We start from the raw sequence: 14,038 nt of genomic DNA on the forward strand, positions 1-14,038 counted from the left end.
ATACAACCCTTTTGGGCAGAGATTGAATCTTGCTGCAATTTGATTACCAATCAACAGATTGATCTGACACCTTCTCTGATCCTATTATGGCTGCCTTCAGGCGGGTTCACACCAAAAAAAAATGACATAATTTATCATTTCACATAATTTCATTGTCACTTCCTTACCAGGTCGATATACATTATTCCTCTGAACCTCTGTGTATACCTCACAAAGATAGGGACATTTGTATATAGTTTTTTTTTAGTTAACTATTTACATTTACATGTAGGCGAACATTTTGGAAATTCCTTTACTATTTGGCATGATATTGTATTAAGCTGATGAATATTCGAATTTTCATTTTGTCACTGCACCGATTTTGAAATGTTCATTCTCATTTCTTGTCTTTTGTCTCTTTATTGTCTTTTACTACTAAATCTCAGTATTTTGTGACTTAAACAAATAAAAAGAGATTTAAAAAAAAAATAAAAAAAAGAATTCAGATGCATAATTTATCATCCCCTTCAAGTTATTATTTAATAGACGCAGCTTTAGTACTAATTACAAAATAGGGGGAGGGGATTTATTAAACACTGTACGCCAGTTATCTGGTGTAGAAAAGTAATAATTTGCGCAAAAGCTTACTTTTGACACTTTTTAATTTTTACGCCACCGTAGCCACTTAAAAATGTGGGTGGAGCTTAGTGGGAGGGGCGGGGCCGCTGCAGTCCGATACATTTTCTATACTTGACAGAATACTAGTGTAAACTATAGCGGAAATCTACACCAGCTACTAGCTGTCGTAGATTTGATTTTCTGGCGCATAGCCGGCCACTGGCAAATCAAGCGCCAGTGTTAATGAACTCCTCCCCATTAGGTCTGCGTGGATAGATATTTACCAGCTTTGCACATATGGACACTGCAGTTTTTCCTGCTACATGATTTACTGTGGGCAATGTGAAATCTGACAGTACGGTACCGGGTGACATTGGAAGGTGAAGGAGATTACTACCATTAAAGTCTTTTACTTTCCTGTTTTCTAATCATTGTAAGGCTCATCATTTTGTTTGTTCGCGACTTGAAAAAAGAAACAACTCAGTACTCTCTGTTTATCTGACATTACAAATAATTGCCTTTGTTTTCCTAACACTGTCTTTTTTTCTCTGGCAGGTATTGAAGATATTGTAGCAATAATGATCCCGGAGCCTAAAGGGAAGGAAATGGCAAGTTTAATAGAGAAGAACCTTAATGTGACTGTTTACATTACTATTGGAACACGGAACTTACAAAAATTTGTCAGCCGTACATCAGTGGTATTTGTTTCCATATCCTTCATTGTCCTGATGATCATCTCTCTTGCCTGGCTAGTATTCTACTACATCCAAAGATTTAGGTACGCGAATGCTAGAGACAGAAACCAGGTGAGTAACATTTTCTTAGGATTTCATACTCATGGGAACATATGCAGGTGTCTTAGGTAGTCCTTTTTTTTAAATGTGGTTTTACACAGCCCGATACAGTCCGGAAATCCGAGAGCCAATCGACGTGCTCACAAGGAGCAACAATCGTTAAGTATGGGATGTGTGATCGTTACTATGATCATTCATCTCCATGCATTTGCATCATGTTGGTGGCACATCTCCCTGTTTACAAAGGAAGTAGTGCTAGCAACCATTTTTTGGCTGCATAAAAGATCTGATCAGCCCTTGAACGAGCGTTTGCTCTATGGCTGATAGTTGCCATATTTACCCAGGACAATGATCGGGATCGAGCGTTCATATGATCATTCGCCCACGGGACTTGCTGTTATTATTGAATAACCAAGGTTCATATATGCAATGGCATCCATGTCACAGTCTAAGCTCCAAAGCAAGAGCTGCTTTCTAGTGGCTTTCTACATTGTCTCATCAAGGGAGTCCCAATCAAAGTATTAACATATCACCTCCATATGCCTTTATAAGACATATGTAAACCGCTTTAAGGCTCTGTTCACATCTACCATCAGATTCCATCATTTTTTTTCTGGACATAGTAGTGCAACATGCAGTGCTATTTTGTTTGGAAAACCAGACAGAACCTATTAGGCTGGGTTCACACACCCTATTTACGGACGTAATTCAGGCATTTTAGCCTCTAATTACGTCCGAAAATACGGCTCCAAAGCGTCGGCAAACATCTGCCCATTCATTAGAATGAGGTTACGATGTTCTGTGCCGACGGTCATTTTTGTAAAAAAGACGCCCGCGTCAAAGAAGTGCCTGTCACTTCTTGAGATGTAAATGGAGCCGTTTTCCATTGACTCCATGGAAAAACAGCTCCAATTACGTCCGTAATGGACGCAGCGAAAAGCGCCTGCAACATGCCATTACGTATGAAATTCCGGAGCTGTTTTCTCCTGAAAACAGCTCCGTGATTTCAGCCGTAACGGAGGCTGCCGTGTGAACATACCCTTAAAGTCAACGGGTTCCGTCAAGCACTGTTGGTGCTTGTCATGCAATGCATCTAGCTCTTTCAATTTTCGTATGATGGAACAGAATAATGGAAAAACTACTGCAGATGTGAAAATAGCCTAAAGAATTTATGCATAGAAAGTAATTTTAATTTTGTCGAATATATGTGTTAAGCATAAGAAAGATGGGGATCTTCACATAAATTGAGATAAATAGTGTTGTAACATACTCACTGTGAACCTACACCCACTCTCCCTCGGCATGTGCATCAGTGTGATTGGTGCAACTTTCAAAATAGTTTTTATTAAAAGTTATCTTTACTTTTTGAGATACAGCTGCTTTGTATTCTGCATACAGAGCAGCTGTATCTAACGCTGTAACCTGTAACTGTCAGATTAGCAGCACTGACGGGTTTTGTGCCAGCGAGTCAGGATTGAGCTGCTATCCATCACATCTAAGTTCATAACCTAGATGAGATCGATAACGGCTCTATCCTGAATGTCAGAGACACACCGGACCCGCTTTCACTGACTGACGGATTCAGGTCTTAGCGCACGATACAGCTGCTCTGTATACAGGATACAAAGCAGCTGTATCTCAAAAAGTTAAAATAATTTTTAACAAAAACTACTTTGAAAGTTGCACCAAACACACTAATAGACAAGAATCATATATTTTACAGTAAATAATTATATAACATGCACTGCTCCCCTCATTTGGTTTGTTTCTACTCTACTTTCCGTAAACTCCTGATGGACAAATGTAAAGTTGAAATTTTAACCAGATATGGATTCTGCAATAAAATCTCTTTCCCACCAAGATATCAAGCTGAAAACTTTGCAGTGAGAAGAAATCATGTTCCCTGTGCCGTTAAAATGGAAGGAGTCATAGTAAATATCTGTGAGAGTTGAGACACAAGGACTCTGTGTTCTGTTGATATAGTGACACAAGGCAAGGTCTATGAGGGACTGTTTTTAATTGCACACAGCTTTATGGCTTAGTAAATTTAGCAGAGTATGACCGGGTGAAAAACTTCAATCTTAACACATTGACTCTTTCACTGAGCAAGAAAATATTTGTACCGTTAAGGGGGCGCCGTGTTTATGGAGTGCCAACATGTATGAATATCGGTACACTAGAATTTTTTTTTTCAAATATATAAAAAAAAATTGAGCATATTATTAATGTATCACATTAAAGGGAATGGGTCATGTATTTGATTTTAGTTTCATAAATTAGATCTAAGAATATAGATAAATAATGTGTTTGTTTTTTTTCTAAATGTTGTAGCTATCTATTTTTGTGAAACCTTACCTGGAATCGGCCATATTGGAGAAACACACTTCCTTCCGGTACTTTCTGTGTGGTCATTACTTAGGGTGAATGCGCTTTATGGCAGCTGAAATGAATGGGAGTCCATTGACAAAAATATATTTTTACAGTCTCCAGGAAGACCAGGGGAGATGTATACAGCATCTTATTTGTATGTATACACCGTGTTCCAAATTATTATGCACATTGGATTTAAGTGTCATAAACATTTAATTATTAGTTTTTCAATTAAACTCATGGATGGTATTGTGTCTTAGGGCTCTTTGGATCATTGTAATCAATCTCAGACACCTGTGATAATTAGTTTGCCAGGTGTGCCCAATCAAAGGAAAACTACTTAAGAAGGACGTCCCACATTATTAAGCAGGCCACAGGTTTCAAGCAATATGGGAAAGAAAAAGGATCTCTCTGCTGCCGAAAAGCGTGAAATAGTGTAATACCTTGGACAAGGTATGAAAACATTGGATATTTCAAGAAAACTTAAGCGTGATCATCGTACTGTGAAAAGATTTGTGGCTGATTCAGAGCACAGACGGGTTTGTTCAGATAAAGGCATAATGAGGAAGGTTTCTGCCAGACAAATTAATAGGATTAGGAGAGCAGCTGCTAAAATGCCATTGCAAAGCAGCAAACAGGTATTTGAAGCCGCTGGTGCCTCTGGAGTCCCGCGAACCTCAAGGTGTAGGATCCTCCAGAGGTTTGGAAGTGTCCATAAAGATATTATTCGGCCACCCCTAAACAATGCTCACAAGCAGAAACGGTTGCAGTGCGCTCAAATACATGAAGACTAATTTTCAAACCGTGTTGTTTACTGATGAGTGCCGTGCAACCCTGGATGGTCCAGATGGATGGAGTAGTGGATGGTTGGTGAATGGCCACATGTCCCAACAAGGCTGCGACGTCAGCAAGGAGGTGGCGGAGTCATGTTTTGGGCTGCAATCATGGGGAGAGAGCTGGTAGGCCCCTTTAGGGTCCCTGACAGTGTGAAAATGACCTCTGCAAAGTGCGTAGAGTTTATGACTGACCACTTTCTTCCGTGGTACCAAAAGAAGAACCGTGCCTTCCGTAGCAAAATTATCTTCATGCATGACAATGCACCATCTCATGCTGCAAAGAATACCTCTGTGTCATTTGGCTGCTATGGGCATAAAAGGAGAGAAACTCATGGTGTGGCCCCCATGTTTCCCTGACCTCAACCCTATTGAGAACCTTTGGCGCATCCTCAAGCAAAATATCTATGAGGGTGGGAGGCAGTTCACATCAAAACACAAGCTCTGGGAGGTTATTCTGACATCCTGCAAAGATATTCAAGCAGAAACTGTCCAAATACTCACAAATTCAATGGATGCAAGAATTGTGAAGGTGATATGAAAGAAGGGGTCCTATGTTAACATGTAACTTGGCCTGTTAAGTTTTTTTTGATTGAAAGAGCTTTTGATTTCTGTAAATATGACCTCCTGATGCTGCAAAATCAACAAATTACCATTTTAGTTCTCTTTACAACCTTTAAAATGTTTTGATCTCTGTTGTGCATAATAATGTGAAACAGTGCATTTTGAGTTTTTTACTTCTAAAAAAAAAATCTGTTATCATCAGGAGATTTGTTCAATAAAATTCGCATTATACTCCAACGGTTGATGGATTGAAGATTATACTGACTGTCATTTGCATCGACTATTTAGGAAAATCAGCGAAAAATAACATTTGCATAATAATTTGGAATGCGGTGTAGTGTTAATCGGGTTCTCCGACACATATATGGTATCCCTGCAATCGTAATGACCCAAAAAAATTAAGTTAGCATATTATTTAAACCGCAAGGTGAACGCCGTAAAAAGGACCCGCATAAAAGAATGGCAAAATTTATATTTTTTTCCTATTCGCCCCCAAAAACATAATATTAAAAGGTTAATCAATAAGTCCCATGTACCCCAAAATAGTAGCAATGAAGTCCCACAAAAAACAAGCCCTCATATGGCGACATTGATTGACGGAAAAATAAAAAAGTTATGCCTCTTGGAAAGCGGCGATCCAAGATAAAATTATTTTAATTTAAACGTGTTTTTATTCTGCAAAAGTAGTAAAACATAAAAAAAGCATACAGCTATGTCCACATGAAAATAAAAAAGTTATAGCTCTTTGAATCTGACGATGGAAAAACGAAAATAATTGCTTGGTCATTAGGGCCCAGAATGCAAGCAGGGGGAAGGGGTTAAGGTTTGGCTCTGATTACACAGGGAGATGCGCTGCCGACAACGATAATATTTTACACATTTAATACGATACGATCAGCTGATGAACGAGAGTTTGCTCGTTCATCTGCTGATCGCTGCCCTGTTTACATAGGGCAATTATCGGAAACAAGTGTTCTTTGAACGCTCGTTTGCCCGAAAAGTGGTCAGTGTAAAAGGGCCTTCACTTTCCCACCTTATCTGGGCTTCCAGTAATACAATAGAGCTGTCATTCACTCACCCAGCCTCTAATTATAATGAGATGACTCTCCTTATCCTGTACCTGAATATACAGCAAAGCTGACAAGGGAGCTACAGAAGACTGGAAATATCAGCTTATTGGGACTGCTGTAAAGTTCATTGTTTAAAGTATATTATTTTAAGATATTTTTTTTTATGTGTTTAGTCACATAGTATAAAAAACAGCACCAAATTTTTAAAATAAATATGTCATTAATAAAAACCTGATTTAAATAATATGTAATTTACTGATGATACATTTCCTGCGGTTTTGCTGTGGTTCGCTGCAAAAAACATGACGTGTGAACACAGCCTTAGGGCCTGTTGACATCACCGTTCATTTCCGCTCCGGGGTTCCGTCTGAGGTTTCCGTCGGGTGAACCCCGCAACGGAAAGTGAAAGTGAAAGCACAGCTTCCGTTTCAGTCACCATTGATCTCAATTTCTGCCGAAATGGTGACGAAACGGAAGCTGTGCTTTCACTTTCACTTTCCGTTGCAGGGTTCACACGACGGAAACCTCGGACGGAACCCCGAAACGGAAATGAACGGTGATGTGAACAGGCCCTTACAGATCTACCTATCTGTAGGATGTTGAATCTTTAAAGGGAATGTGTCGTGAATAAAAATTATTTTTTAAGTAAGTCACTTATTTTTATTATATTTTTAACGTTTTTTTGCTGTATTTTTTTTTCTTCCACAAGGTGGAAAGTATTAAAAATTAAATAATAATTTCACATGTTTTCATATGTTGGCCACCAGAGGGAGCACTTCCCAGAATTACAGCAAGGTGAATCAGGCAAAGCAGCCTGACATACAGCTACTGTAAATGTGGGAGGGAATCTCACCCCCCTATTTTTGGCTACAAGCCAGGAAAAGGTGTCTTCAAAGCGCATGCGCAGTACAGAGCTAGACGGCAGAAGCAGAGGATGTAAGGAACGGGTCCCGTTCGTTATGTCCTATGCCCTGTAGCTGCCATATTCCATCTGTGTATGTGTCGTGAATTGACACATACACAGATGAAAGAAAACATGGCAGCCCCGAGGAACGTAAGAAAGTGTTAATAAAAAAAAACATTGTGTGAAAAAATAAATAAAGTCAATATAAAATTGTATTAAATAAAAACACATAAATTAATAAAAGAAAAAAATCATGACACCTTTCCTTTAACTATTATTTCAAGACTATACAGCTTAGGAAACAGTGGTTACAGGCCATCATGGTCACAATTATTTTTTTCATGGGAACCAGATCAATTCTGTTGGAAACTATAAGTATTTCTTCCTGCGTAATACATATTCAAAACATTGTTTAATAAAACACGGGGCTGTTGCTACAACAAAGCTGCATGTCTAAATTCGCCAGGAACTTTGGGTGACATCATTGCCGGGATTTCCCTGTGGCTCTGATCATGGAAATGATAAAATCAACACAGATCAGTTTTGTAAAAGTTTGAATTGCCAGAAATATGTGCAGTGGAGAACTGTAAGGCCCCGTGCACACGAACGTGCTTTTGCGGCTGCAATTCCTCCGAAAGTCCATGCGAGAATTGCGGCCCCATGCATTTCTATGGACCCATGCACACGACCGTGGTTTCCATGGTCCGTGCATGGCTCAGGAGCCCGGACCACAGAAAGAACGAACATGTCATATTACGGCCGTGTTCTGCATCCAGGCTCATTGAAAATAATGGCCGCAGCCATGTGCACGGCCCGTGATTTGTGGGCGGCTCGCAGGTGACACACCGCGGCCGGCCGACCTGAAAATCACGGCTGCGCATGTGCTCACCATGTGGCTACGGTCGTGTGCATGTGCTCACCATGTGGCTACGGTCGTGTGCATGAGGCCTTAGGCCGGGTTCACACGTAGCGTAAATACTGAAGATTTTCTGCAATGGATTTCATTGCGGGAAATCCACAGCATAACACAGTAGCAGCAGACTGAATAATATTTGTACAAATCTCATTCACACTCTCCGTAAAATCAGCCAGAAAACCGTTCATAAATTGACCTGCGGTCTTTTTAATCCACAGCATGTCCATTTATGCTGCGGAATCGCTGCTTTTCTGTTGCGGAAATATCAGATTTGCGAAGTTTGCTGCGGAAAAGTTGCGATTCCGCAGCAAAATTCACATCTCGGGAAAAAAAATATCTCATACTTACCCAGATCTCTATGCTCTTGCATCCAGCCTAGCTTCCAGGGATGACATTTCATCCAATGTGACTGCTGCAGCCAATCACAAGCTGCAGCGGTCACATGGGATGAAACGTCATCCCAGGAGGCCTGGCTACAGGACATCAGAAGGACGCGCCGCCATGACTACGGGTAAGTGTAGACTTTTTCTTTCTTTACATGCTGTTTTCTGCAGCGGACATTCTGGCCGAAAAACTGCACCACAATTTGGTACGGTTTTTCATCCAGAATTCCCTGTGGGGACCAGGGAGGATATGCTGTGTACTTTTGCACATCGTATCCGCCGTGTATGAACATAGCCTAATAGTGACTACATTTATATTCATTGTGGTGTGTCTGAATGGTCTCCATTTATGAACCTTACTTGAGCATTAGGGCCTTTTCAAACTGCGTTTTAGCTATAAGTTTGACATATACTTCTGGAAAGCTCCCAGCGCATATAGGTCAAACGTACCCATAGGCTCCCATTATCCCAATGCGTTATTTTGGCCTCCGTCGATTGTCGGGTATACCATTCTTCTGCTGTATAGAATAGCATAGTCGACTATGCTATTCTATCCAGAGGCATCCACCAAAAAAACATATAACTCAATGTATAAGTTTATTTCTTTTTAACAAGGGAGCCCATGAATTATTTATGCGACTGTATAGCATCCGTCACAGGCATCTGTTTAATGGATTCATCATGGGTTTTCAAAAGCTTTTCATGACGTATCCGTTAAACGGATGCCATTATAGCCTGTGGTTGAGCTTATACGTCAAACAGACACTATAAAACTCATATCTCTATCTTGTGTCAGTTGGAAGCATTTGTTGTAGTCATCTTATCCGTGTTGCTTGAAATAATAATTTACGTATTAACCCCGATATTATTTCGAAATGTTTTACACATCATTGATATTCCTCCTGTACATTCTCATGATAGCAGTGCTAGACTATAATAATCTATCACCATTCCCCCGTCTTTCCAGACCACCTGCTTTTCTCGGCCTGCTGGGCCTGTTCAGCAAACACTCCATTACTGCATCTGTGCCTCTGTCCACCCGCAGCCCCTCGTGGCTCCATTATTTCATTAAGTCTGTTTTCTTACTCTGTCCTTTGACCCATATGACAGGAATCCAGACACTCGTAGGCTACCCAATAACTCCGTGTACCCAAGGGAAGCTTGTCAGTGGAATCCGCTTTCTTGTCTAACCACTTTGTAGTTTCAAGCACAAGTGCTAAGATGTCATATCTTACTACGATCATCTAGATTTATCTGCAAAGCATCTTATCGTGAGCAATTTCTTTGTTAAAATAACACAAGTGGGGAAAATTATATTGTTATTGTTGAGTATTTGTCATGTATATTTTTTTGCGATGAATCTGTTACCTAGTATGTCAGCCCCATAATTTACTGCCAAACACCATATACATCCTTATCAGGTTTTCTTTAACCGGTTAAGGACTAGGCTGTTTTACAGCTAAATGACCAGAGCAAATTTCACAATTTTGCTATGCGCTTCTTTAGATGACTATAACTCTGCAGGTGAATAAAGTTCATCTTTGAATTTTACACTCTTTATAAAGGACAGATAGGGCTTTGTTTTAGTGGCATTTGTCAGTATATATAATTTTAATTTTTTTCTCTAAAGTGGGCAAAATATGAAAAAAATGCAAGAATTTAGCAAATGCGTCAGTTCATGCTAGCATTTTTCACACACGGTATAGACCACGGACAAAATTAATCTCCTTTCACATTCTTCCACTTCTCCCGTGCATGGGGATACCAAATATGTGTGCCTTATTCACTGTGCGGGCATGTGCCAGGGCTTGGCATAAAAGGAGGCTTTTTGGCCTTTTCGGTCCAGGAATTCTGCATTTGATTTTATAACCGCATACTGTTTTCTTGGTGGCGTAATGCTGCTGAAACATTAGAAACACCCCATAAATGACTTCATTCACACAAGTAGACCCCACAAGGTTTCCTTCAAGGGGTTTATCATATTTTTAGACAGTCCAGTTTTCTTCTGAAAGTTTCTTGAATAAGATGGAACAAAATAAAATTAGCTTTTTTTTAGCAAATGCGTCAGTTTATGCTAGCATTTTTCACACATAGAATGGACCACGGACAAAATTCATCCCATTTCACATTCTTCCACTTCTTCCGTGCATGGGGATATCAAATATGTGTTTCTTATTCACTGTGCGGGCATGTGCCAGGGCTTGGCATAAAAGGAGGCTTTTTGGCCTATTCGGTCCAGGAATTTTGCATTTGATTTTATAGCCGCATACTGTTTTCTGGGGGGCGTAATGCTGCTGAAAGATTAGAAACACCCCATAAATTACTTCATTCACACAAGTAGACCCCACAAGGTTTCCTTCAAGGGGTTTATCATATTTTTAGACAGTCCAGTTTTCTTCTGAAAGTTTCTTGAACAAAATAAAATGTGCATTTTTTTTTGGGCAAATGCGTCAGTTTATGCTAGCATTTTTCACACACAGTATAGACCACGGCCAAAATTAATCTCCTTTCACATTCTGCCACTTCTCCCGTACATGGGGATACCAAATATGTGTTTCTTAGTTATCACATAGAGATGTAGGAGGGCGGACGATAGAAGAAGCTTATTTCACAAATCACCTTTTTTCAAAGCTGGTTTTACAAAACTCAGCAGAGTTTCTATAACACTCAAAATATCTGCTCTTGAAGCAGAAATCCCAAAATATTAATCAAAGGGTATATTAATTTGGATTTGATTTATGGGAATGAATTTTTTTGGGTTTCCTAAAATAAGGAATTGCCGTTTTATGCAAATGGAGCTCTCCAGCAGATGAACTTTAGAAAATATGCAAACATGACATCCACCCCCCACCCATTCCCTCCCTCACCTTTGGAGTAAAATCGGGGGGGGGGGGGGGGGAATAAAAATGTAATGTAGGGCAAATATATTTTCAACTAAGTAACTAAAATCAAATAATTCAGAACAATATGGTATTTTTTAAAACATGGGTGAATGCACAGGCCTGGTTGCGAGGGACATGAGGGACAGAAATATGGGGAATCTTTGTGGCGCCCGTCTTTTCTGCAGACGCGGCACTATTTCTTGGGGTTGCTTCTAGTTGGTGTTGGGGGAATGTGAGTGATAAAATGTCTTTCAGTCAGTCGTTTGACATCCTCAGACTGGGGGCATTCTCTGGTGTCCTGAACATCAAATATGAGGCCTTCAATAATTTTCTCCTGGAAATACAGGTATGTGTCTCTGCCTCTGTTTTTTTTATAGAGCACAAATGAGTTGTGGATTGCTACTTGTAAGGCCTCATGCACACGAACGTAAAAACGCCCGTAATTACGGGCCCATAGACTTCTATTGGCCACGAGTACCTTCCCGTTTGCTTACGGGAAGGTGCCCGGGCCGTTGAAAAATATGGAACATGTCCTATTTCAGGCCGTAATTATGGCACAGGCAGGCCCATAGAAGTCTATGGGGCTCCCGTAATTACGGGTGGCTACGTGTGTGCACCCGTAATTACGGGAGCGTTGCTAGGTGACGTCAAGGGATAGTCACTGTCCAGGGTGCTGAAACAGTTAAATGATCGGCAGTAACTCTTTCAGCACCCGGGACAGTGACTACCGCTGGAGTTAATAGTATTAAAAGTTAACTTACCTGCTTCTTCCTCCAGTCCGGCATCCCGGGATGACGTTTCATCCCATGTGATCGCTGCAACCAATCAGAGGCCAATCACAGGCAGCAGCGATCACATGGAATGCCGCGTCATCCAGGGAGGTCGGACTGGATGTCAAAAGAGGGATGCGTCACCAAGACAACGGCCGGGGTACGTATGAACTTCTTCTACTTACAATCGCTGCGTTCCGCTGCGGAAACTCTGTCCGAAATGGCTGCCCCTTCTCTCTATCCACCACTGATAGAGAGAAGGGGCTGCCGATTAGTGCAACATAATTTTGCAGAGAAAACGGGTCCGTAAATACGGGTAGAATACTGGTGACAACGGGCCCGTATTTACGGGCACGGGTCCGTAAATACTGGTGAAATACGGTTCGAATACATGTGACAAAGGACCCGTATTTACGCCAGTATTTACGGGCAGAAAAAAAAAAGTTTGTGTGCATGGGGCCTACAAGATAAATGCACACTTTTGTACCAGAGCCTCCAGAACTTTCAAAATAAAAACAAATGTGATCGCTGTGTGGTTTTCACAGCGATCACATGTTCAGGGACCATCAGATTGGTCCCTGATACTCTGCCAAGTGCCCAGAGCTGTTGGTAACAGCGTGGGACAGGGCTCTGTGCATGCGATTGCGTGCACACTGCATTTTACATTGAAATGCATGTGATTTCTGTGAGTGGTTGTCACAGCGATCAAATGTTCAGGGACCAAAAGATTGGCCCCTGACACTCTGCCCAGGGCTGTTAGCAACAGCCAGGGCACAGGGCTCTGTGCACGCGATCGCACGTGCACACTCTCTGAAGCGCCGCCGTAATTAGTCTATATGGCGGACTTCAGAGAGCCTGACATAGCCAGCGTTCAGATACCTGTTAATATATGTTTGCTATCCAAAGGAATTATAGGAAAAAGGAATTTTTCCTTGAAACACATTTATCGTACCATCCTTTGTAATGTAAAAGTCTTGATGTTGATGAATACAGCCTTATGGAATACAGGATCTTCATAGATGGTGGCACAGGAAATATCTATTAATTCCAAATACTTAGGACGATTGTCATTTTGGATGAGTATATTTTCTAGACTATTGCAAGTAACTTTTGAAGTGAAGATCTGAGAAGAGATTGGTGGGATAATAGATTAGTGTACAGACTAAGGCCACGTTCACACGGCAGTATTTTGCATCAGTATTTGTCAACCAAATCCTGGAGTGGGTCCAAAATCTGTAGAAGAGGTACAATTCTTTCCATCAGGCCCTGTTCACGCGGAGGATTTTGCAGGCAGAAAAAACCTGCTTTTGAGCCAGATTTTGACCTGCCAGCACTTTCTTGCTGCGGTTTTCGCAGCGTTTTATTGCTCGCGTTCATCGAGGGCCACAGGCAAAAAATGCAGCGAAACACGCTTCCTCTGCCTCCCATTGATTTCAATGGGAGGTCAGAGGCGGAACCACAGCAAGAAAGAACATGCCGCTTTATTTTGCTGCAAGCTTTTTTTTTTTTCAATGGGAGACAGTTTCGGTCGTTTTTTTTGGCGCTGATTCCGACGCGATTTCCACATCAAAATCAGTGGCAAAAAAAACCTCAGTGTGAACTGGGCCTTATACTTTTTCTCTATTTATGCTTCACTCCTGGTTTTGGCTTCCAAATACTGTTGCAAAATACTGACCAAAATACTGTAGTGTGAAAGCAGCCATTTTTACACACTAGTATTATGGTCAGTATTTTGCATCAGTATTCGTACCCAAAACCAGAAGTGGTACCTTCACAGAGAAAAAGTAGCCCATCTAAATCAGATGGTCGTATTGAGCCCGTGTTCCCATGTTCTGGATGTAATACCCAGACCGCCCACGGTTCTACTTCTAGTAATGTGGCCTGTCAACTTCACATTATTTTTATGTTCGGCCCATTTACCCGGCCGAATTTGAGACCCCTGCTGTAAAGTTTAT

The 14,038-nt window shown here is 40.9% G+C and overlaps 1 protein-coding gene across 1 annotated transcript in view; it reads left to right on the forward strand.

Moving 5' to 3' along the window:
- RNF150 (ring finger protein 150) overlaps window positions 1–14,038 on the forward strand; it is a 239,106-nt gene that overhangs the window by 100,351 nt on the left and 124,717 nt on the right. Inside the window, exon 2 of the mRNA XM_075860413.1 lies at window positions 1,153–1,403. Within this exon, the coding sequence (XP_075716528.1) occupies window positions 1,153–1,403 (251 nt within the window). The remainder of the gene's footprint in view (window positions 1–1,152; window positions 1,404–14,038) is intronic.

The sequence above is a fragment of the Rhinoderma darwinii genome, chromosome 1 (assembly GCF_050947455.1).
Source record: "Rhinoderma darwinii isolate aRhiDar2 chromosome 1, aRhiDar2.hap1, whole genome shotgun sequence".
NCBI lineage: Eukaryota > Metazoa > Chordata > Amphibia > Anura > Rhinodermatidae > Rhinoderma > Rhinoderma darwinii.